Source organism: Pocillopora damicornis, chromosome 5, assembly GCF_964200805.1.
Source record: "Pocillopora damicornis chromosome 5, jaPocDami1.2, whole genome shotgun sequence".
Classification (NCBI taxonomy): domain Eukaryota; kingdom Metazoa; phylum Cnidaria; class Anthozoa; order Scleractinia; family Pocilloporidae; genus Pocillopora; species Pocillopora damicornis.
This window is the reverse complement of record NC_142674.1, coordinates 12340619-12365895: the sequence shown is the minus strand read 5'-3', so window position 1 is coordinate 12365895 and position 25277 is coordinate 12340619. Positions and strand designations below refer to the sequence as shown.

The following is a 25277-nucleotide window of genomic DNA, read 5'->3' as shown; positions in this document are numbered from 1 at the left end:
CCGAGGATAAATTTCTGATTCAGTACCCATTTGGCATCATCAGGTGTGATCCGAGAATATATCCTTGACACACCCGAAAAAAATTAGTAGCTTGCTGGGTGTTTGGGTGATGATCGCCCACATAGAGGTTACAGATGTGGTTTCTGCTTACGTAAAATCTCGACTTCAGTGGGGGGCGGGAAGTTAGAAAAGGGGGATTCTGACGCAATTTGAAAACAACGTTGATTTTTATTGGACTCATGAAATTTAACCTTGATATCAAGTCATCTTTGAAATCAACTTTGACTTTAAGAAGCAGTTCTTGCACATTTTGGAGACAACCTTGATTTTAAGGCAACTTTTTCACAGGTGAATAAAGTTCACAATCTCACTCGTGAGTTCTGAAGAGGGTGTAAATATTATCATCTCGTATGATCCTCTTATCGCACCATCTGGGTGTCAAGGGGGTGTTGATTGTTCGTGTGAAGATTTTCAAATATCAACGTTGTATCTTCTGGCAAAAAATTTGTGGCGTGCCTTGATTTGCTCTTCTGGCAAAATTGTGCCTTGTAAATGAGAAGTTATTTCATTAATTAGTCACGCTTTCCAGCTCACGGTTAATGATGCTGAACTGAGCATCTTAGAAGATGAAGATCATTGTCTCATACTCCTGAGATCGACAAACAGGGCGAATATGTTTCCAAAAGTCGCATTTATTGCGCTGTTTTCCTTACCAAATCTTCTGAAGACCTCTTCCCACATATCTCTTGTCTCTATTCCTTGGCTATAAACCTTATTTGGGATTCCATCAACAATCACCTTCACTTCAGTGATATCAGGATTGAATTCCTTCTCACTGTCTCTTGCACCAGCAACATATGGCTCGTAAAAAAAGAATAAGTCCCTTCATTGACCTCCTTGGAACATGGATGCCTCGTTGATGATTGTGTCCAATCCCTTATCCACTGAGACTATCTTGAAATGAGTGACGTGCTTGTACGTGAAACTCTTTCCATTTCTGTAGTTAGACAAGGCCTCACTAGCGAGTTCTTGACTGCGAATGACTTCATGATCAAAGTGGATGTTAGTAAATTCATAGGCAAGCTGCGTCTTGTCAGATCCTATTACAACATTGCTGGCAGGTGCAACCCTGAGCTCGCAAAGAGGCTCATCAGAAAGAACTCATGGAAAGACTCCATGATCCTTCAAAATCTCATGAGGGAATCCTATATTTATTCTGATCAACATGATTGGGCGTATTCTCATTGTCAACTCCTGATTTCTTCTTATCTTCAGCATTGCATCTGATCTTTCAAAGATCAACAGACTCAATAAATTCTCTGAACATGCTCGCCCTCTCATTCTTAGTCAAGGAGAGGTCCTCATAGAGCTTGTGTAGATCATAAACATTATTGTCCTTGTAGTCATTTCTACGAATTTCACAGCCAATCTGTCAACCAGAGCTCTTGAAACATTGTTCACGATATAACTGTTTGCGTGACCACTAACTTCCGAGTCAAAGATAAGTGAAAAAGATCCTGACACAAGGACATCTCTGTTATTATGCTGTGGAACTGGGACCCTAAGGACTTCAGCTGAAGGTGCCCTTTTAGGGTTAAATGTTACTCTGTGAATTGCGCGGTCAGCCTTGAGGTTGTTTGACGTCTTTTTTTTCAAAGTTTGGGTTGGTTTTTTCACTGACTTTCATTTTAAAATAATAGATATTTTACTTTAAACTGGATGAGTTTGGAGCTACTGATCCTCTTTTGGAGCACAGTGACGGTGATGATGATAATGATGAGGTCCGACCCCTAGTTGTTCCCCCGGCGGTCTGCTGTCGTACCGGTCTCCCGTTATGTTTCTTGATCGTTGGTATTCACGCTTCACAAATTTCGATTCCATTATCCCTGTTGATGTTATCAGGGAGAAGTCTTTTGTGAATAGCTTCCTTGAATCTTCTGGTGTATTAGTGTGAGTCTCGATCAATAAACTTTACTTCGTCCCAAGTTATTGACGTGCACTGAAACGGCGGAGGTCTGGGTACAGGCTAAACGTATGCCCTTCCCGTGCTCTTTCATCCTCTCTTGCATAAGTCTTCCCATTTCACCAATGTAGATTTTGCTGCATTCACAGGGAATCGTGTAAACCACGCTGTCCTATCTAGCTGGATTGACAGTGTTCTTTGGTCGTACTAAATGTAAGTGTCCTCTCGGACTTGAAGACTGCGCGGATGCCTTGTTGTTGTAGGCAACGGCGAAGAGGCTCTGATACACCTTTTACATGGGCCAAAAACGCTGTGGACTTGAACTACGTCACAGGCCCTCGGCTTGGGAAGGAATTTCTTGTTTTCGCAACCTTCTGTACAAAGGAGGAGGGAAAACCGTTAGAAACAAGAACTGATGACAAATGTCTCTTTTCCTTGATGACTGATGATTTTTTCGAGAGACGCTTCGCTCGGTCATGCAAACACTTAACAATACCGCGCCTTACTTATTGAGGGTGGTGTGAAACATGCGCTACGTACTGATTAGTGTAAGTTGATTTTCTGTAGACACTGGTGGTCAAGCGTCTGTATGGTTCCCTCGTAACTGACAAGTCGAGAAAGACGATTATGTTGTCTTTCTCAGTTTCCATGGCGAATCGGATGGTAGGTTGCTGACTGTTGAGATGCTGTAAGAGACAGTCGACATAACTGCGATCCAGAATGGTGATGGTGTCATTAACGTAGCGCTTCCAGGTCTTGGGTTTCTGTGTTGTGGATTTTATTGCTTGTTCTACAAATACCTCCATGTAGAGGTTTGCAATAACCGCTGACACCGGGCTGTGAGCCCATGCTTCATCGCCGTGATACAAATGGCGCGTGAGCAGTCGACCCCATCGCCAAGTGACTACATCGTGAGACAAACGATTAAAAAGTTTACTATAATAACCCAAGTTCGTTTTCAAATGCGTCAGAATCCGTCTTCTCTAACAACTGGGGGAGGGAGGGGGAGGAAGGAGGCCCTTATTTGAGGAAATGCACTTGATCGTGGAGAGCGCCTAGTCTGTTTTCTGTTAAACGTTATTGTAGCTTTTTATTGCTAAATCTTAAATAGAAAAACAAAGAAAGAAATGCAACATAATCTACGAAGACGTTAAGTTAATATCAACATCTTTCAAGGAGAGAGACTTATTTGCTTAAAAAAGATGATGACGTTTGAAGCCAAGATGTACAATGGCAATGCAATTGGAACTTACAAATTGAAGGAACTCTGAAAGAACACAAATCAAGGGATTACTGGAGTGTTAAAGAGACTATTCTTGTTATTTTTTCCGCTTTAGTTGTTGTGTAAAAAAGTTATCAATTGGCAATAGAAAAAGGCCTTTCGTATCCCTACTAATTTAGAAAGTGAGGGGGGGAAACATATTTGAGGGTAGGGGTCTTATTTGACGTTTTGGCCCAGAGGGTGCTTATGCGGGGGAGGGCTCTTGTGCAAGAAAATATGGTACTTGTTAATTTCTAAAGAGCGTTGATCAAAAATTACACCTTTGCAATCTTTAGTTACTTTAAGATAATTACAAAGGAACTTGTCGCAGATGTTATTGCCATGATCCCTAGAAACTGCCACAAATGTGTTTAAATTCGTCTTCGGGGGGAAAGAAGTAGTGAAAAGATCTTTGTTGAAAAGCTATAAGGTTTTTTTGAGTCCTTGTCAATTTTACACACTTTTGGTCCGTTCAGCTGATAACAAGATGGATTTTCAAAACGGAACAACATTCACTTTCTTTAAATAAATATGCGAATGTGGAAAGTTTCAAATTGAAAAATCGAGCATTTCTGTAGGCCAAATATATCTAAATTTGAATATTTGTTTTCTCGGTAGCTATTCGTTGGAAATTTGATTTCTCAAGGAAATAATATTATCCTCTCATTAAGAAAAATAACCTTTTAAATTACCCCTAGAATTTTATAATTTCAAGAATTTTTATTACCATTTGTTTTTTCTGTCATCGGTAGGGATGAATCGGCGAATTACTTATTTTATTCCTTACCTAAAAAGTGAACGATTTGACACACTGTAATCCTGTTTATTTTTTTTTTCCTTTTTTCTTCCATGAAGATTATCATGAATCCTCAGGCTTTTCTTCTGTTCACACTGATAGCCGTTCCATGCACGTCTGCGAGTATGTTACCCCGTTATTTTGTATGTTAAATTACTGCTTTAATCATTTCCTAGGAAACAAGTTTCTCAAGAAAACACAGTCTAACATTGAAACTGATAGGCTCTACAAATTACTAGATGACAAAAAAATCACGCGAATCGTGACCAGACGTTGACACGAACTATATATCTTTACACTATCACTTTGACCGTGAAAGTTGCGTCACGCTCGCGCCGTGAGTATTGCGAACCTTGTGATATAAAAAGGCACTTCGCAGCTCACTTTTAAAGTTTTTGCTTTGGTTTGCTATATATATATATATATACTTTTTTTTTGTTTTTTGTTTTTGTATTTTTTGTTTCTGTGATTGACACTAAGCAATTACATTTCATTATAGATCACGTTCGATAACTTTTTTACTTCGACGGAGTGGCGTTCGATCATTTTTTCTGTTTACCGTTATGATTTTACTAAATTATCATCAAATAACCTTCTCATTGAGATATACAGTACTCTGAACATTTGGAATATAATACTGTTGTATTTGCTGCATTTGTCTTATTCCTTTTATACAGTTAAATTAAATTGCTCTCTAGGTATTGGTGATTTCCTTCCTGGTGTAAAGCAGATTTCAAATGTTGCAGCTTTGCCTGGAATTGTTGGTGTAAGAATGATCATAACTTTTTCTTGTTGAAATTATAACTTAGTGTAATTGAAACTTGTTCAACCCTGGGCCCAGTGGTTGGAAGGATGGTAAGTGCTAACCCAGAGTTAAAATTAATTTTAATCAGGGTGTGTTCAATCCTTTGTTTAAAGGCCTTTTTAGAATAATTTGCTATAATTTCTTTAGAGCATCCAATCATCAAATTGCAGACTAAAAGAATTGTACATACTGAATTTTATTTGGAAGCTTTCAGATATGAAATCAGATTTCACACTGACTGTTAGTTGTCTAAACTCAGCTTTTAACAAACTGACCCTGTACTCGTGGGAAGCAGAGAAAGAATAAAGAGGAGATGACGGAAGACTTTCTTGTTATACAGTTTGTGTTTCCATAGTATTTTCACATAAAGATTTCACTTAAAGTGGTGCCAAATAGAGCATCCAGTTATCCAGTCACATCCAGTTATCCCATTATTTCAGAATTTTGGTTTGTTGAACTTTCTCTGTGGTAAAATTTTATTTCCTTCTCAATACTTTTAGAAAATTCTGAAATTATATGAGTCGAATACCAGTATCCTAATATCCTTTTCAGGAAAAATGCACATATTTTTTCCAGGCAAAAGAAGTCCTGAAAAAAGTACTTTCAGAAACAATATCATTCATCTTTAGATGGATTTGTCATCTCTGAAAGAACTTGTCATCTCGTCAATAGGACTATATGAATGACAATATACCCCCAGGCAGAGCTTTTGTTATCATCTTTTTTTTTTAATGGAAAAATCTGTAATTTTGACAACATGCCAAAGCAATACCACCAAACAACAGTAATAAAAAAAGGCTATGTATCTCCGTTTCTATTCTGAAATGTTTACTCATATTTTTTACTTGGCCCTCAGAGATCAGTTGGACTACCAGATGTTCATTCTGGCTATGGGTTTGCTATTGGTAAGTTACAACTCACACATCTGTAATAAATAAAATGTAATGTCCAATTGATTGTAAAATAAAACTCAGGTTTAAATTGGATTTTATTTTTTAATATAGGCTAATTGCTCAGTGGTTGTTCTAGAAAAGTAACAGTATGCTTCAACCATTCAGAGGAAATACTGAAAGCAATCAAAATTAAGTCATTCTTGCTCTCTCATTCTTAAAGTTGGTTGCATGTTCATAGTTCATAGTCTCATCTTTGTTCTTATTTGCTGTAATTACCCTTGATTGGAAGAGATTTTGCAATTCTCTGACAAAGTAGCTAAAAATTGCTTTAAAAATTATAATTATAATTCCTTGAGATGGAGTAATTTTTCCTATTATTAACAGAATTCTAAGCCATAGCATTTATGTGACTCTAATGAGACAAGATGCCAAAAGTGAAGAGGTGCTTGTCTCTCACAAAAGAAGTAATTTGGAAACTCCCCTTTGAGCAGGACTCTATTTCTTTTATTTCTTTTTTCTCTCTTTTTGTAGGGAATATGGCAGCCTTTGACATGTCTCTTCCGGAAGCAGTTGTTTCTCCTGGTAAAGTTAAAAAAAAGTCTACTTCATAAATGAATTGATGAACAGATTTATTAATGATTGATCAAAATTACAAGCTAGTGTAGCAAGACCAAAGTAGCAGTGAAATACCTTATGCTATTCTTTGAGTTTGTTCTGAATTGGTCATTTTATATTTACTTGTCATGCAAGATGGTGATGACACGCACAAGCCATTTCTTTGCATGGCTTTCAATTGGCCATATTATATGCATATAATTTAAAAATTGTTCACAATCCTTGTGGCACTGATCACAAAGTTTTTGACAACCTGTTTTCCTTGAAATGTATTTTTCATTGTATGATTACTTTAAAAGAAGTCTCCCATCTAAATCTGATTTTAAAGAAGTTCTTATTGTTTATAATCATGAGAAGTATTCACACAAAAGATCATCTGTGTTAGGTGGTGTTGGTTTTGATATCAACTGTGGGGTGCGATTACTGAGGACAAACCTTGACGAGAAGGATGTCAAACCTGTTAAAGAACAATTAGCACAGGTACAGGGTAAAGTACATTATGGTTAAATTTCCTGTTCTTCCTTTTGACTGTCACTTACCCCCTTGGTACAAATGTCTTTCTCTCCCCACTCCTCCTCTGTCACAAGTATCTAAGATATAATTTTCACCTAGAGGATACTGAGCACTCACCTGCCATAATTTTGCCTGCTTTAGCTTGCCTCAGGCTGGGTGCATTTCTACATGTACATGTACTTACACAGTGTATCTTTTACGTAATGAGCACAGAGGACTTCAGTTATCTGAAACATTTGCAAACCAGCAAAACATTTAAGAGAACTGTTTTATTTTTTTGTTTTAGTTTGTTTTGGTTTGTTTTGGTTTTTTGTTTGTTTGTTTGTTTGTTTGTTTTCATGTTTCTTGTTAGTTATGCTAACATTTCTAATTTCCATAATATTTGTTTCTTTTTTTTTTCTTCTCATTTCAGTCACTTTTTGATCATATTCCTGTTGGTGTTGGCTCTAAAGGTGTTATTCCCATGGGTGCAAAGTAAGCTGAGTTTTTCATCTCTTGTACAACTTGTCAGTCAAAGCTGTTTATTCTGACTTCAGTTACAAGCCTAACCCTTTCACTCTCAAGATTTCATTGGTAATTTTCCTTACTTTCTGTCATACTATCCCTATGATGATAGTTTGGAGAATTTGATATTGGATCAACTGATACCAGCGATTCCCAACTTGATATTTTTCTTTATCCTTATTACTTGTCTGCTTGATAGTAAATTGAGATTGTAAGGAGAAATTGTCTTGGTCACTCCTGGGAGTTAAAATGTTAACACTGTATTGGGTCCATTACTTTTTTTCTGTAGTCATTTTAATATTTCTTATCATTTTCTCCAACAGAGATCTCGAGGAAGCTCTCTCAATGGGGATGGATTGGTCCTTAAGAGAAGGTTGGCCATTTTCCTAAATTTTCTTTTAGGTTGTATTTTTAAGGGGGTGTCTTATGAAAGCCATGCAGTTAATAGAAGGTGTGAGGATGTTTTTAATTAATTTTCGAGTTGATTTGGGTGATGGTAAGTTAGGAAATTCCAAATAAGGGTGCTTAATGGGTAGTTTTTATCGGAAAGAGGCAAGTGAGAAGTGGACAACAGAGAAAGGGTCACTGGGAAATTTAGATATACATTATACATGTGCCATCTCAAAGAAGTATTTTAAAAGAATTTAAAATTACGTTACCTGGTATTAAGGTGAACAAAATTGGAAGTTGAAAATCGTGACGGTCGTATTTAAGGTGTCACTGGTGTTCATCTGAAGGCTTCTTAGTTATATGTAATTTTGCCTTCTCATTACAGGTTATGCTTGGGCTGAGGATAAGGAGCATTGTGAAGAGTACGGACAAATGCTGCAGGCTGACCCTGGAAAAGCTAGTGCTAGAGCAAAGAAACGAGGCTTGCCGCAGGTAAATACAGAAGCACAGAAGTTTCATTTGTAGCTCTTACCGAATAAAATAAGCAGGAGCGTTTGATACGAGCGTGGACTGCGCGACGAGGGTAGCGCAATTGATGACTGATTCTTTGCAGCCTGTTGTGAAGGCGCTCTTTTATCGAAAGTCCTCTGTAATCACAGGGAACGCTATTACAACGAGCAAGTAGAACGAAGTCAAATATGGCAAGGAACCAGTGGGATCTCATTACGAAATTGAGCAAACTCTACAGAGCTAGGGAGGGGGAGGGAGGCTACATATAGTAACATGTCGCGACTGATTTTAGAACAAGTTGCGTCCGATCTTGCGAGAAAGTGGCACGAGTTTCCATCCATAACTGTACAGTGTTAGTAGCCAGTGGTATCCAGATCACTTTCGCCTTTCGACCAAAATTGTTCTCAGACGTACAGATTACTTCAATCTCTAAGTAGGCTTTGAGTTAAGTAAAATAGTAAGTTTTTAGGGAAATTGCGGTGCTGTATCGTTAGGGGGTATAGCAGGATAAGATGATTTATGAACTGAATTGATGTGTAAATTAGCCACCGTTAAGAGTTCCTAAAGCTGACGTTTCGAACGTTAACCCTTTGTCAGCATTAGAAACCCTAAAGCTGACGAAGGATAACTGTTATGGCTTATCTTCTCCACTGATTAGCTTGGCACTCTTGGAGCGGGGAATCACTATGCGGAAATCCAGGTTGTGGATGAAATTTACGACAATTATGCTGCAAAGAAGATGGGAGTTGATCATCTTGGACAGGTAGAAAAAAGGGCACTTACGTCTTAACCCTTTAACTCCCAGATCAAATTTGTAATTCTCCATACTGTCAACCACACAATTGTTATGATGTTAGTTCAGAGAATTAAGTATTGGATCAACTAATTATCCGCAAATTGATATTTTTCTTTATTCTCATCACTTTTATGGTTAATACTGTATTGATATTGTAAGGAGAAATTAAGTCTTAGTCACTCATGGGATCTCTGACTTGCAAGGAGTGAGGCATGTGAGCAATTGAAGATCTTTTAGGAAAGCTGCTTGATATTTTTCTTGAGCTTGTAGCAAATATCTTTTCTTAGTCTCTCTCGTTACATTTCAAACCTCATAATAATTCTCTCAGTTCTTGTGTTTATCAATTGTTACTCATTCAGTTACCAACTACCACGACTACCAACTCCAACAGCATCAACTGGGTCTCAGTAGAACTCTTTGGTTTAGGGTTAGTTTGGTTGCTAATGATCTTGTCAATAATTATATAATTTATGTTTAAAAGGTTTGTGTGATAATCCACGGTGGCAGTAGAGGACTTGGACATCAAGTGGCCACTGGTAAATGGTTTATATACCGTTCCTCTCTTTACGATAGATAAATGAATCTATTATCGACTTAACTTATGTCTCCACAGAAGGCAAGACTTGATTATTTTCCAGGTGATCGCTGTCACCCGAGTCATGCATTCTTGATTTCTTCATTTTACAGATGCACTGGTAGAAATGGAGAAAGCCATGAAAAGGGACAAGATTGAAGTCAACGACAGACAGGTTTGCTAACAGTGTAGTGCATTTAAGTCTGTGCATTAAGTTTGTATTTTGTCAAGTATTCCACGACAATTGCACTTGTCATGGCCGTCTACATTGACAAAGAAACTTGTAATGACATCTATTAATCCAGAGTTTGATGAAGAATGCAAAAAATAAAATACAAAACAAAGCACAAACAACTGGCCAAAAGTCTAGAAGGTTTGTGCATTGAAAATATATATATCGGAGGCCCTTAACAAACTTCTTGTGGAATTTCACGCAATAGTTTGTAAGAAAGACGAGGAAGATTCCGGAATTCCGGAATCCAGCACTCACAGCGTGGAATCCAGAATCTAATACTGTTCTGGATTACCTTACATGAGGCGTGGGATATCTTTCTTGTACTGATTATTGCTGTCGACCGATACCTAAAAGACTAAGAGTGCAAAAATCCGATTGTTCGTGACGGTGAGTATAAAATCTCGACCCAAATTTTTGGGGAAAAGCCCGACTACTCCAGCACAAGGTAAAGGCAAGCGGCCGAACCAGCGAGCCATGACACGGAAAAAAAAAAAAAGGAAAGAAAGAAACAACTAATTAAAAATTATTAGTATTATTAAAAAGTATTCGCATGTTTTTTTTTCGTGCAATTTGGGATAAAGCAGCACTTGTAAATTTTATTTAAATACTAAAAATTGCTCTCGCCCGACAGGCTCGCGCAATTTGTTCGCTTTTGAAAAATTTGCTGGCGCTGTTTCATCCTAAATTTTACTCTAAATCATGTGATTACCAGCACTAACCAACCCATTTCGGTTGCGGTACCAGGAATTTGTGGTACGGGAGGAACTAACTTTGACTTAGAAAACTTTTTGTGTGTGTGTTTACGCCAGAGGCCTTAGTACACTTAGTGGAGAGAATGCGTCCTGTCGTCTCCACTTCATCAAGAATTTTAGCTTTTTCCCATTTCTTTTTTTCGACGAACCCGACCAGGCAAATACTGTAGGACTTACTGCAGTTTTTTTGGTGCAAATAACCTTGGCAGGGAATCTATTTGAACTGTGAGTTCTCTTTACTCCTCGCATGAGGAATAAAAAAATAGATAAATAACTCGCTTATCACCCAAAAAATTCATGGAAAAGCCAACACCTGGTCTTTTTTCCAATTTCGGGTCAGAGAGAAAGGGGTCAGTTCTAGTGGAAGATATTACTCTGAGTTTGAACTCTTGTTAAAGGTAGGCATTCTATAATACTAAAATGAACTGATTGTTAAATTGCTTATCACCCTCTGATCAGAGGCCCTTCAATCTTACTCTTCAAGTTTCCTTTCTCAAGAAAGATCAAAAGGCCGTGCACAGATTTTACCGTCAATACACAATACCTTTGTCTTCTGCTTTCTTTATAGGGTGAACGATTGCTTCCTTTAAGTCATCCAGGCTTTTACCAAACTGTTCTGTCATTTCATGCAGGCTTTTACCAATTTCATCCAATTTTTCTTTGATGCTGACTTCATCCATGATGCACTGTTTAAGAAGCTCTTTGTAGTGTTCTTCGAAATCAGGGTCCATGCATTCCTTCTTCAGATCATCAATAGCACTTCGATAACCAGTTCCTCCTAGTCTCACCAATGAATCTTGGATGTCCTGCCAGTATTGATTGAATGTTGGGTCATCAACTGAGGAGTTGCTGACATGACCATAAACTGTGTTTCTGTAGCACTTGATACGGACGATATCTGCCTCGAAGGTTGTGTCTGTGGCAGGAGGAAGTGTATCCCAGCCTGTCGCTGGAGGAGCAAGACCACAAATGTTCCTCAGCAAGACCATAAGAAGAGTTATATCGAAATTCTTCGATGAAACTGAGGATCTGACAGCAGGATACAGTTTGCCCCATTGTAGGGGATTTAACACTTTCTTTTTCAGTGATTGTAGCACTGTATGGACTGGAGGACTGGACAAAACTGTGTATAGGTTACCGGTTGGACGCTTCTTTTCAAATGCTTCTCTCAGGACATCTGATCCGACATCCACCAGAAGCCTGCACAGCCGGGCGTAATTGGTTGTCTCTTTTGACGAATGAAACGAAGGTGCTGCAGCGGTGGCCATGAAGAAATACCGGATCGTTACTAAGAAAAGGTCTATGACTTTTTAACCAAGAAATTTGCTTGCTGCTTTTTCGTCAGTCTCCCAGGTCCAGCACTGAAAGAATGAATAAGATATTCGATTTCAAAACCAATTGACTCACACAAATATTTTCACTTGCAAAAGTGTTCGTTATATCTCAAGGTCACCGAGGGTATTGCATTAAACTGATTTTGAATACCTCTGGAGCACTGATTTCTCTTTTAAAATTGCTTGCAAATGCTTCTCGAATCTGCTTTTGCGTGACTTAAAAAAAAGCGTGACATATGGCCGTTTCACTTAGTGTGAAAATCAAACTGGCCTTTTCTTCAGATCCGAGTAGAACTCCTTCCTTTTAGCCGGCGCACTTTCCATACACGTAAATTAGGGGAATTTAGGGCAGCATTGCAGGGTTTTTGGCTGATAGCTTCCTAATTTCAATCCCCAGCGTGTTCTACAATGTATTCAAATATTGAAATAAAGTAAAGAGAAGATTAAGGTTGATCGCATCTGGGAAAAAAGAATTTCTTCGGATTCGGAATTTCACCAAAACAATCCGTATGACCATACTCCTTTACACTTCTCTTTTGTTTAACCTGTGGCTGTCGGAAATGAGACTAAAAAATCTGCTATTTTTCCATTAGTTTACAGCAACATTTGCAATTTAGCCTCTGCTTCTTTGGTTAGTTCCTCCATGCCTCGCGAGTCCCGTCGGAGGTGCCACTGTGTCGGAAATGAGACTAAAGAATCTGTTATGTTCCGAAACTTCGCGTTTTATTTATGAAATCAACTTGATATCTCTCTCCCTCCCTCCCTCCCTCCCTCTCTCACGCTCCGGTCTCTCTCATTTTTAAATATATAATATGATCCTATTGTTCAATCATCTGTCACTTATCGCAAAAAATCAACCGGAAATCAATTAACGCTGAATAATCTCTCACATGGAAAAATTCTTGAATTAAACTCGATCTACATCGTAAAAGAGGATATCGTTCATCGTGATGGTAAGTAATAACAAACTGTGTAATAGTTTGTCTCACGATGTAGTCAGTTCAGATGTAGATCGCGACGTTTCGACTGCTTGCTGCTAGTCTTCATCAGGCGATGGGGTCGACTGCTCGTTACCATTTGTATCAAGGCTATCTAATGCGATTGCATCGACCCCATCGCCTGATGAAGACAAGCAGCAAGCAGTCTAAACGTCGCGATCTGCATCCCAAGTGACTACATCGTGAGACAAACGATTAAACAATTTATCATAAACTTAATCTAGGCTATCGATGACCTTTTTACTTTCAGGAGATAAATTGTGTACATGTAACTCATTCTACAATTCGATTGCCACCTATTATGTACGATGGCCCACAAGGGACTCGCTGCAAAGAAAAAGAAACGCTGCAAACAAAAAAGTGAATGCTGCAAACAAAAAAGTGAATGCTGCAAACAAAAAAGTGATCGCCCACAAGGGACTCGCTGCAAAGAAAAAGAAACGCTGCAAACAAAAAAGTGAACGCTGCAAACAAAAAAGTGAATGGTGCAAACAAAAAAGTGATTGCTGCAAACAAAAAAGTGATTGCTGCAAACAAAAAAGTGATTGCTGCAAACAAAAAAGTGATTGCTGCAAACAAAAAAGAACAGATCATGCGTGCGCATTATGCCCGAGGGACTGGATAGAGTTTTGCTCGTCTCCAGAGCCTACGAGTATTTCCCTCCATTTTTCCAGCATGATCTCGACACCAAAATAACGATTATCGTTATTTCTAAATTGGCCCTGAAATAACGAATAGCATAATTTCGGTGCATGTTGAGACCTTCGGGCTCGAAGCTTGGGAACTTGTATCCAGGGAAAGATAAAATGGCGGCTTACGGCGGCGAAGGAAATCTCAATAGTTTAATATTTTAGCGTGAAAAGGCTTGGGTGTTGCGATCTGGTTCTCAAGTAAAAAAAATCACGGTCTGCAATGGCACTACCACCTTTTGAACAACAATAAAACATTGAAACGATGGTAAAAAGCAGCAAGTTTCGAAGTCTCAACGAAACATGGGTAAGCTGAGTTTCAGTCAAATATCATGACATTTGGGATGTAATTTCGATACCGAATAAATAGTTCTACATGGTTATACACGCATAGGATTCTGTTGTGTTCACGTGAAGGCCATTTCAGCCATTCCTGCCACTTGTAAGTGGTAGGAAATAAAATATATGCATACTTGTTTCGTATTTTAGCCCTGTGAAATCACAAATTTGATTTATTTCTTCTTTGTTTTAGGTGGTCATTATCCATTATTTTTGGAAGTCGATGCTGATGAGAAAGAAAAAATGTTTACGATTATTTCTTCTCTCGAACATTTTACTATTTAGGTACCAAATAATCTTGATACTGAAGATCATTGCATCCTATTATGAAAAAATTACCCTTGATTGCTTTGTCAACTGGAATGAATAATGTAATATACCTTGTGATTTGTGGGATTTTCACAAGTAAACTAGAAATACTTGAAGAGGGTAATGATGTACTTAATGCAGAGCATTTGGTACAAAGTCTGCTTTGCTGTAATCTACCTGAAGGTGCTTTTTATATGCTAGTAACACTTGCACAGCCCAGTCAAAATGTTCTTTAGTAGTAGACAAGATGGCTGTAGTAATTATAGGCAGCAGAGGCCAAACCTCATCCTGAAAAGCAGTCTGAAAGGTGTGAAGTCAGTGGAAGATACTTCATCGTAGGCGGCCAAATTGCAGGCTGTCAGCCCATTTTGAGTGAGTAGTTAAACTCAAGATCGGCTATTTTAACTAATTTTATTGAGAGCCAAATCCTGCAAGGCTTATATTCTGTATTAATTTGAATTGTTACTTTTATGTTTCTTATTTTGCAGTAAGTGGGCTTGTTGTGGCCATTTTTCTCTCAAACATTTTTTTCAGCCTAGTCAAAATGTTTTTTAGAAGTAGGCAAGCTGGCTATAGTAATAGAAGGTAGAGGCCAAACCTCGTCCAGACTAGACGCCTAACAAATGTTCTGTGTGGACAGCCAAATCCCTGGTTACCGGCACATTTTGACTAGGCTATTTGTTATTTAGCTACTAAGTAATCTTATTATTAAAGATTACTGCATTCCTTTTTAATAATTTGCTGCCAATTGTATGCTGTATATAGCTTATGATTTGTGTGATTTTCAAGAGTAAATTAGAAATACCTGACGATGGTAATGATGTACTAGATAACGTACTTGATGCAAAGCAATTTTGGCACAAAGTGTATGCCTTGTCCTCAGGTGATTTTAACATGCTAATAAGATTTGTTATTCAAATAATATACATCAACTAGAATGGGAATATCGAAAGAAAAATAATAATATTTAACCATAACAAGTTTTAGTTTTATGTCCAAATTAAGCACTTAGTTGAAGATCACTGCACTGATCATGCCCCGAAGGCCAAAAAAGTGCTGTCTGCGGTTAGTTTAATTTTTGTCATTTCTATTGATTTATTTCATTTATCAATGTTTCTTTGAGTTATAATTCATTGACCTCTTTCAATAGTGCAGGTTCGCTCATGTAACCTAATCCCACATGTATGTATGTACAATCTCAGTTGAAATTTTGAGTGGCAGGCAAGGTGGCAATAGTAATAGGCAGCAGAGGCCAAATCTTGTCCTGAATAGAAGTCTGACATGTGTGAAATTGGCAGCTATTTCATTGTAGGTGGCCAAATTGTTGGCTGCAACACATTTTGACCTGGCTGATTGTGTGTGTTATGTATGTGTTCTTCTTTTTAGGTGTTAAACAGGTCTAAGTACCGAAAAAAACTTCTGTGATAACTTGGTAGTCTAAGATGTAAAAATTTTTAATAATAAGGTAAAGCTTGATCATTCTTAAGAGTTTGCATCTGTTCTAAAAGTTTTGGGGAGAGTTAGGGGAGCATTATTTATACAAATGTATTTAAAAAGTAACAAAAAAATAAAAAGAACTAGGGCAAAATCCCAATTTGCTTTAAAACTTTATTTTATTAAGAGCATAATTCTGGATATAGCTTGGGATTTGTGTGATTTTCACAAATTGTTAGGTTGTTATGTAAACTTAATTTACAGGAACCTTGTTAGTTTTCAGCTTCAAGAACAAGTACATAATTGCAGGAAAAGCTTGAAGCTTGAAAAATTGACTGATGAAACTGGAACAGATGTCATGAGATTTGTACAATAGGTTGGCCTGGGAGGGACCAAGAATTAAAGAATTCATTGATTCTCTTACACCTTTTGTCTGCATAGTGTGCTTCTGTAGAGCTTAGTTATTGCTGTAGAAAACTTTTTTGGAGGGCCCCTGAGATCACTCACTTTTAAGCTAGTTGCCCCAAGGGAAGAGGATATCTGTACTTATTATCTCCCTTAGAGGGGGGGGGAAGGGTTAAAGACTGATTCTTCTCCAGTAGCCACAAGTACCCCTGCATATGGAAATTTTGAACACTATTAAAGGGCTAGTACCCTCATTTCATACTTGAATTTCTAATTTAGTGTAAGTTATGACAAATAATGAATGTAAATTCATCTTGGTTGTACAGGTTATATCCAGCAGTCCTTAAAAAAAAATGAAAAGGTATTTTTCTGAATTAAAAAAAAAGTGTTCTTGCTTCAAAGTAAGTGCATGATATGTAATTCAATTAATGCTCTAGCAGAGTTTTTGTTTGAAATGCCAAAATCAACTTCATGACTAAGGACAAAAAAAAGGCAATAAGCAAATGTTCTGTATCCTTTATGTCAATTTGGGCTGAAAAACACGTTTTTGTTCCTTTTGCAAAAATTAGCTTATTTCACGACCAAAAACGATGCAAACAAGCTTAAACGTTATGTTTTCAGCAAAACAGCGATAGAATCTGCGAAAAAGCAATGGAGACAAGCTAACACACAGTGTTCTCAGTAAAATTTGGGCAAAAAACCCTTAAAAACCAAAAAATAAATTGCGCTGACTTACCCATTTTTTGCCAAGATAACTGCCAAAACACTGAAAACTAGCTTGAAACTACATGTTTTTCACAAGATCACGACGAAATCCGTTTAAAAACTCCAAAATACGGCAGAAATGTACGATTTTTGCAAAATTTTTCGCGAAAGTTGACAAAAACACTCAATTCGACTGAAAAACACGTTTGTTTTTTTTTGCAAAAATAAGCTTATTTCAGTTTTAAAAACGCTGCAAAAAAGCTAAAACACAATGTTCTCAGCAAAATAGTGCAAGAGTCTGTGGGAAAACACAAAAACCAAGCTTAAACCCAGTGTAAATTGATAAAAAGGCCCGAATTGAGCATTTTGGCAGTTATTTTGGCAAAAAATGGTATATTTTGATTTCAAGCAAACTTTCAAGTAGTTGTTAAAGTTTAGAGCCAAACACAATACCAAAAAAAAAAATTGGATGTTTTCAGAAAAAATTGTAACCCTCAGCCTAATCATAATCCCACCCTACCCAAGCCCTAACTCTAACTCTTGGTGCGAGCTATCCTAACCCTAACCCTAGCCCCGGGTTAGGGTTAGGGTTAGGGCTAGGGTAAAGAACGGAACTTTTCACTCCAGTCAAAATGATACAACTGATTAACATGGTCCAACCAGCCAAAACAAGATAAAATGGTCTAAACGGTGAAAAGATTTTAATTACGTGACATGGTCCAATTGGAAGAAACGATCTCACTTAGTAAAATGGTGCAACTGGTTAACATGATCCAACTTGTTAAAATGATGCCAATATCTAAAATGGACAAACTGGTTTAAATGATCCAACCAGTTGAAATGGTCTAACTGGATAATGCATGTGTAACCAGTGAAATTGGTTCAAATACTTCAAGTAATCAACCTGGTAAGGATGGTAACATTAGTTAAAAAGATCCAGCATATTACAGTGGTTCAACTGGTAAAAATAATCATCCAACTACTAAAAGTTATTAAACACCAATCAAAATTAATCCAACCACTTCAAATAATCCAACTGGTCAAAATTCTTCAAGTGGTTATTTAAGTGTAAAAGGTGACAAAATCTTCTTAAAAATATTTTTGAAGAGGCTTACACTCTTACCCTAAACACTAACCCTACCCCCAAACCTTAACCCAAAACCTTCACCCTAGCCCTAACCTCAACCGCAGACCCTCTAACCCTAACACAAAGCCCAAACCCCAACCCTAACCCTAATCCCAAACCCTAGCCCCACACCATAACCCTAAAACCTAACCCTAAACCCTAAACCCTAACCTATAGCCCTTAACCTAGACCTAACCCTAACCCTAAACCTAACCCTAACCCAAACCTTCTCTATCTATCCTGTAAGTGTACCAGTCGGCCTATCGTTTGTTTTTCAGTAAACTTTCAAGTAGTTACTGAAATTTACAAACACAATACCAAAAACCCTGCAATTGAATGCTTGTAGAAAAATATTAACGCCAACCCTAAGCATAGCCTCACCCTAGCCTTAACCCTAATTCTAACACTAAACCCCGCTAACCCTAAGCATAATTTTACCCTAGCCCTAACCCTGATTGTAACACTAAACCCCTCTGACCCGAAGCAACCCAAACTCTAACCCTAACCAGGTAATGGGCTCCTGCCCTAACCCTATCCTCAACCCTGACTTAAACCCTTTACCATAGCTTAGGATTGGTTTGGGGTTTGGGTTAGGTTTAGGATAGCACAGAGTTGGAGTGAACACAGGACGAAATGGCACGATTCCGTAATTCGGAAAAATGAAACTCTATGTTTCCACGTCATTCACTTCTTCCTTGGACCTGTTATGTTTCCGGTATGATTCCTGAACGGAAATACGACGACACGTTTCCGTTGCATTTCTGTCAACGGAATATTATCGTCGCCTGTTTCCGTTACGTTTCCTTGTACGGATTCAAACTTTTACCGTCAAGTAAAACATATATATATAAAGTGCTGTACAGTTCTTACACCATGTTACCATGAAGACGTGATCGTTCGAGGACAACAAAGGCAAATTGACGTGCATTAGGTGTGTACGTTCGTAGGAATCATAAGAAGTCCTAGAAGCTTCGATGTTTTACACTGAGCTATGTGCATGTTAATTTTGGAACTGTTTCGAAACCTTACAAAATTGAGTCTTTTAAACTTACTCTGTGCTTAGATTTTTAAGCAGCTGGATCATTTGAGCCAGTTTAGTCTCTCAAACCAGCAATACAATACTTGGTTTACTGGATAGTTTTAGGGTTAGGGTTAGGATTGTCAAGTAGGCACACGCAGTTGTGTGGATATTGTGGTACATGGAGTTTAGTAGAGTGTAGATTTTAGCAGTATTTGCCAGTGTTGACATATTTATAAAATTATGGTTCCAAAGTGCCTGTCACTGTTGAGAACCCAAGAAAATCATGAGAAAGTCGCCGATGGATTAGCTATAAAAATAAGCCCAACTCTGAGTCAATGCCAAACCACAACGAAGTTGTGAAACTCGCGCCAATGTAAAAAAAAAAAACAACTGAGGTTCGAAGTATGGGTCGATGCTGACATCCTATGAAAATCATGGGAAAGTCGAGGAGATTGGTCATGGTACCAACCAATTCCACTTTCCCATGAAAATCAAGAAAGCTGTGGAAACTAGCCAACATGTGCTAGAATGACAATCTTCAATAAATTTCATATCTAATAAGGATGTGTGAAATGGCCAGTATCGCTCTTGGCTAAGATACTGCTTTGCCGTGTTTTGGCAGTTATTTTGGCGAATATGGTTAAAATCAAATCTGTGTAAAAACAGTAAAATCAACGAATTATTGAGGTTCGTCAACATAGGGAGGATCCTCTTAGTCTAGAGAAAAACTTCTACCCACGGCTAAAGGCGTTAAATTAATAAATTGATATATCTGGGCGGTATATCAGACAGCAACACTAAACTTCTCCTTTCTCACAGCTTTTTCCCCTTTAACATCTTTGTTCATTACATTTTTTTTAAAATAAAAAACTCGTTTTGGAGGCATAAAGGTCTCTAAAGCAACGTTTCAAGATTTTATGGCGATCTTGTGAAAAACATGTAGTTCCAGCTAGTTTTGAGGGTTTTGGCAGCTATTTACACAAAAAGTGGGTAAAATCAGTCCAATTTGTTGTGTTTCTGACGGTTTTTACGCGTTTTTTCCCCAAATTCTACTGAGAACACTGCGTTTTGGCTGGAATAAGTGTTTTCACATGGATTGTATCCCTATTTTGTTAAAGACATCGTGTTTTTGAATGTAAAATAGGCTGACTTTTGCAAAAAAAAAAGTGTTTTTCAGTTCGAATTGAGCGCTTTTGTCAACTTTTGCGTAAAATTTGGCAAAAACTCGTGCGTTCTGCCGGATTTTGGTGTTTTTAGATAGATTTCATTGCAATTTTACGAAATACATGTAGTTTCAGCTAGTTTGCAGCGTTTTGGGCTCGAGACCGGCAAGAGTGATGGTAGACACTCTTAGCAGAGATAATTGTGCTAGCAGATATTACGATTTCACCTGTAAAGTCAATAAATTAATTGAACACAAGAAAAAGGAAACTTGATAAAAAAAATTAGAATAATGGCGGGGAGAAAAGAGGGCTGCACTAAAGATTATGTACTTTTATTCTTGAAGCTGAAAATTAACAAGGTTCCTGTAAATTAAGTTTACATGATAACCTAACAATTTGTGAAAATCACACAAATCCCAAGCTATATCCAGGGTTTTCGCTTAATAAAATCAACTCTTAAAACAAATTGGGATTTTACCTTAGTCCTTTTTTTTTTACTTTTTCTGTAAATTATTAATGTATAAATAATGCTCCCCTGACTCTCCCCCAAATTTCCAGAACAAATGGAAACTCTTAAGAATGATCAAGCTTTACCTTACTATTAAAAATTTTCACATCTTGAATTATCAAGTTATCACAGAGGATTTCTTAGTACTTTAACCTGTTTAATGCCCTAAAAGAAGTGCACATATATACTACACACAATCAGCCCAGTAAAAATGTGCCACAGCCGACAATTTGGCTGCCTGCCACAATATAGCTGCCGCTAACTTCACACTTTTCACACTTCCATTCAAGACAAGGTTCAGCCTCTGCTGCCCATTACTATCACCAGCTTGCCTTCCACTCAAAAACATTTCAACTGAGCTCATACATACATACATACATACATACATATGTGGGAGATTAGGTTACATGAGCGAACCTGCACTATTGAAAGAGATCATTGAATCATAATTCAAAGAAACATTGATAAATAAAATAAATCAATAGAAATGACAAAAATCAAACTAACAGTAGACAGTACTCTCTCAGCCTTCTGGACCTGAGCAGTGCAGTGATCTTCGATTAAGTGCTTAATTTGGAGATAAAACCATGATTTTTGTCATTTCTATTGATTTATTTTATTTATCAATGTTTCTTTCTGTATTTTTCTTTTAATATTCCCACTCCAGCTGATGTATATTATTTGAATTACAAGTCTTATTAGCATGCAAAATCACCTACGGACAAGGCACACACTTTGTACCAAAATTGCTTTGCATCAAGTACATTATCTAGTACATCATTACCATCTTCAGGTATTTCTAATTTACTCTTGAAAATCACACAAATCATAAGCTATATACAGCATACAATCAGCAGCAAATTATTAGAAAGGAATGCAGTAAATTTTAATAAGAATATTACTAGGTAGTTAAATAACAAATAGCCCAGTAAAAATGTGCCCGTTGCTGGGAATTTGGTTCTCAATAAAATTAGCTAAAATAGCCAATCTTGAGTTTTACTACTCACTCAAAATGGGCTGGCAGCTTACAATTTGGCTGCCTACAATGAAGTACCTTCTGCTAACTTCACACTTTTCAGACTGCTTTTCAGGAAGAGGTTTGGCCTCTGCTGCCTATAATTACTACAGCCATCTTGTCTACTACTCAAAAACATTTTGACTGGGCTGTGCAAGTCTTACTAGCATATAAAAAGCACCTTCAGGTAGATTACAGCAAAGCAGACTTTGTACCAAATGCTCTGCATTAAGTACATCATTACCCTCTTCAAGTATTTCTAGTTTACTTGTGAAAATCCCACAAATCACAAGGTATATTACATTATTCATTCCAGTTGACAAAGCAATCAAGGGTAATTTTTTCATAATAGGATGCAATGATCTTCAGTATCAAGATTATTTGGTACCTAAATAGTAAAATGTTCGAGAGAAGAAATAATCGTAAACATTTTTTCTTTCTCATCAGCATCGACTTCCAAAAATAATGGATAATGACCACCTAAAACAAAGAAGAAATAAATCAAATTTGTGATTTCACAGGGCTAAAATACGAAACAAGTATGCATATATTTTATTTCCTACCACTTACAAGTGGCAGGAATGGCTGAAATGGCCTTCACGTGAACACAACAGAATCCTATGCGTGTATAACCATGTAGAACTATTTATTCGGTATCGAAATTACATCCCAAATGTCATGATATTTGACTGAAACTCAGCTTACCCATGTTTCGTTGAGACTTCGAAACTTGCTGCTTTTTACCATCGTTTCAATGTTTTATTGTTGTTCAAAAGGTGGTAGTGCCATTGCAGACCGTGATTTTTTTTACTTGAGAACCAGATCGCAACACCCAAGCCTTTTCACGCTAAAATATTAAACTATTGAGATTTCCTTCGCCGCCGTAAGCCGCCATTTTATCTTTCCCTGGATACAAGTTCCCAAGCTTCGAGCCCGAAGGTCTCAACATGCACCGAAATTATGCTATTCGTTATTTCAGGGCCAATTTAGAAATAACGATAATCGTTATTTTGGTGTCGAGATCATGCTGGAAAAATGGAGGGAAATACTCGTAGGCTCTGGAGACGAGCAAAACTCTATCCAGTCCCTCGGGCATAATGCGCACGCATGATCTGTTCTTTTTTGTTTGCAGCAATCACTTTTTTGTTTGCAGCAATCACTTTTTTGTTTGCAGCATTCACTTTTTTTGTTTGCAGCATTCACTTTTTTGTTTGCAGCAATCACTTTTTTGTTTGCAGCGTTTCTTTTTCTTTGCAGCAAGTCCCTTGTGGGCCATCGTAATTATGTGGGTAGAGCCTCATGAGAACGAAGTGGCAGCAGATAAACAAGTGAAGCACAATACAGCGTGAACGGGGGAAAAAAACTGCACTAGGTGCTGTCGGTGAACATTGCACACAGAAAGCTAAGAATTAGACTACCGTTAAATTGACTTGACATGAGCTAAAAATTACCTCAGCGATTTTTTCACAAATGGTGAATACTGCAATCTTGTGTGATCCAAAACGTATTGTTATTTTTAGTTTCTAATCGTGTCGTGTTTGTGAGTGATCTGTCACGTATCAGGACTATACCAGGACTTCGATTTTAATCGTTACGCAACCACATGAATCGATTTTAGTCGAATGATTTCGACAAACTCGGTAACCATTTGTATCAAGGCGGGTGAAGGTGAACGGGGGAAAAAAATTGCACGAGGTGCTGTCAGTGATAAACATAAAAGGACATAAAAGAACCGTTAAATTGACTTGGCATGAGCTAAAAATTACCTCAGCGATTTTTTCACAAATGGTGAATACTGCAATCTTGTGTGATCCAAAACGTATTGTGGTAAAATTTCCGCACAGCCCCATACTTCATTATGCATTCAGTTCTTGAATGGAGAAAACAATGACTAAAACAATACATTGCCATTGGGAAAACAGATTTGTTTAACAATAGTATGGGGCTGTGCGGAAATTTTACCCGTATTGTTATTTTTAGTTTCTAATCGTGTCGTGTTTGTGAGTGATCTGTCGCGTATCAGGACTATACCAGGACTTCGATTTTAAGCGTTGCGCAACCACATGAACCGATTTTAGTCGAATGATTTCGACAAACTCGGTAAGATTTAATCGATCGTTCGACTGTATGAGCCATTTTCTTCACCCTTAGTGACTTCTTTTTATGGTCAATTCAGCCTGTGTGCGGGCTAAAATAAAGACGGTCGGGAAGGTAAAATGCTTGCTAGCGCAGCGTAGATTCACTTGAGGTCGTAACGATGTGTTTATTACAAGTTGTAATAGACAAAAAGAACGTATTCAAACTGAAACTCGACTCAATATGGAATAATCTACAAACCTATCTCCAAAGGTTGACTTGTGAGCTCTCACTCGGAGGCCCACTTGCAATTGGTTTGCGGTCATGGAAGCATAACGATTTCACCTGGTTATATTATCAGCTCCCTGCAACATGCGTTAATTTAGGTCAGTCAGGCTTCGATGTCTCAGCAGTCATCAGAATAGAAAAAAGTTGGTTGAGATAAAGGTTTGTCCATTTGCGGCCTAAGATGAAATCTCGTATTCAAGCGGATTTCATCGTCAAATGACGCAGACAATTTCAAGGAGGGGTATTCGGTGAGCTCACACTTGCAGTTTCCAAACACTAACCTTTGCTCTGCGCTATCAATAGTTTCCGTCATATCTTAACGCTTCTATGGAGATTACATTTCTACTGGACACATTCATCACAGAGTAGTAGCTCCACTTGCCGCAGGTTTTGGGTGAAATTTTGCTTCTGATTGTTTTCGCGTGTCGGACTGCGTGACATGGAAAGACTAGAACTATAGTAACCATGGATACCTTTGACGTAAATGACGCAGACTACAGAACAGGCGTCGTTGTTGCATTTTCGAGTCTTTTTTAGGGCCTGTTTACATGGAGATGGGGGACCCCAGGTGGGGTGAGGTAACCCGCCTAGCCGTGGTCGAAAAATAAAACACGTTTACATACAATCTTACAACCCCGGGGTGCTGGGGTGAGGTTTCTTGAGGTTTTTGTTGCGCTTGCAATTAAGGAGTTTGAGCAGAGGCGTCCCAAGCTCACATCTCGAGAAAGACGAAAGATTAATTCTCGGACACACACATATAATTATTCATGAAAGCGTCACGCGTTGTTTTACGCGGTGTTAGGTTAGGCGAGGAACCGTTGACTTCATACGTTATACGGAATAGTTTGGGAAACGAAATATGGCCGATTTACAACGCTAAATATTCCGAAATGCGAACATTTTACACTCCTTGTGTGTCTGTTGCGGTTTCTGGCAGGCCCTTAATAAAAAAATTTAAAAAAACTATGTTAGTGTGTGAAATGGTATGTTGCTCTCACCAATCACCGCATTTGGGTTTGTATCTCGCACCAATCAGATTGCCGCACAAGGGTTCATATCTCACACCAATGATATCACAGCATTCGGATATCTTGCACCAATCACAGCGTTTAGTCATTCACACCAACCACAGCGTTTAGCCATTCACACCAATCACAGCGTTTTCTCGTACCAATCATATCACAGCTTTCTTGCAAATGATATCATGTGAAATCAGGTGGCTGTGCACAAAGAATGGGAAAAACAATAACTTTTGGGCTA

General features: G+C 37.9%; 2 protein-coding genes, 2 long non-coding RNA genes and 1 pseudogene across 4 annotated transcripts; 2 read left to right on the top strand and 3 right to left on the bottom strand.

Annotated features, from left to right (window-relative positions):
- Window positions 1–1705: 1705 nt before the first annotated feature.
- Window positions 1706–2732, bottom strand: LOC149045318 (uncharacterized; annotated as a pseudogene).
- Window positions 2733–2832: 100 nt separating this feature from the next.
- On the top strand, window positions 2833–9804 carry LOC149045317 (RNA-splicing ligase RtcB homolog). The gene is made up of 10 exons (XM_089205888.1): window positions 2833–2874; window positions 5682–5730; window positions 6250–6300; window positions 6719–6813; window positions 7259–7320; window positions 7674–7723; window positions 8126–8232; window positions 8909–9013; window positions 9528–9582; window positions 9734–9804. Exons 1-10 carry the CDS (start codon window positions 2833–2835, stop codon window positions 9802–9804), a joined length of 687 nt encoding a protein of 228 aa, XP_089062014.1.
- A 1333-nt stretch (window positions 9805–11137) lies between these two features.
- On the bottom strand, window positions 11138–12323 carry LOC149045316 (E3 ubiquitin-protein ligase DZIP3-like). Its single transcript, XM_089208122.1, has one exon. It carries the CDS (start codon window positions 11873–11875, stop codon window positions 11138–11140), a length of 738 nt encoding a protein of 245 aa, XP_089064248.1. The 5' UTR covers window positions 11876–12323.
- A 1120-nt stretch (window positions 12324–13443) lies between these two features.
- Window positions 13444–15216, top strand: LOC149045315 (uncharacterized). Its single transcript, XR_016187192.1, has 3 exons — window positions 13444–13935; window positions 14161–14252; window positions 14543–15216. It is a non-coding gene; the product is annotated as an uncharacterized LOC149045315 (long non-coding RNA).
- A 5230-nt stretch (window positions 15217–20446) lies between these two features.
- Window positions 20447–22921, bottom strand: LOC149045314 (uncharacterized). The gene is made up of 2 exons (XR_016187196.1): window positions 22359–22921; window positions 20447–22133 (listed from the first exon to the last, which is right to left on the bottom strand). It is a non-coding gene; the product is annotated as an uncharacterized LOC149045314 (long non-coding RNA).
- Between the last annotated feature and the right edge of the window lie 2356 nt (window positions 22922–25277).

What these genes read in the sequence shown, in the direction of transcription:
- LOC149045317 (XM_089205888.1), top strand. Translation starts at nt 2,833, where the DNA reads ATGGCGCGTGAGCAGTCGACCCCATCGCCAAGTGACTACATC. An exon ending in GAGTTGATCATCTTGGACAG is followed by an intron (nt 9,014 to 9,527) that starts GTAGAAAAAAGG and finishes TATGTTTAAAAG; the next exon opens with GTTTGTGTGATAATCCACGG. An exon ending in TGGACATCAAGTGGCCACTG is followed by an intron (nt 9,583 to 9,733) that starts GTAAATGGTTTA and finishes TTCATTTTACAG; the next exon opens with ATGCACTGGTAGAAATGGAG.
- LOC149045316 (XM_089208122.1), bottom strand. Translation starts at nt 11,875, where the DNA reads ATGGCCACCGCTGCAGCACCTTCGTTTCATTCGTCAAAAGAGACAACC.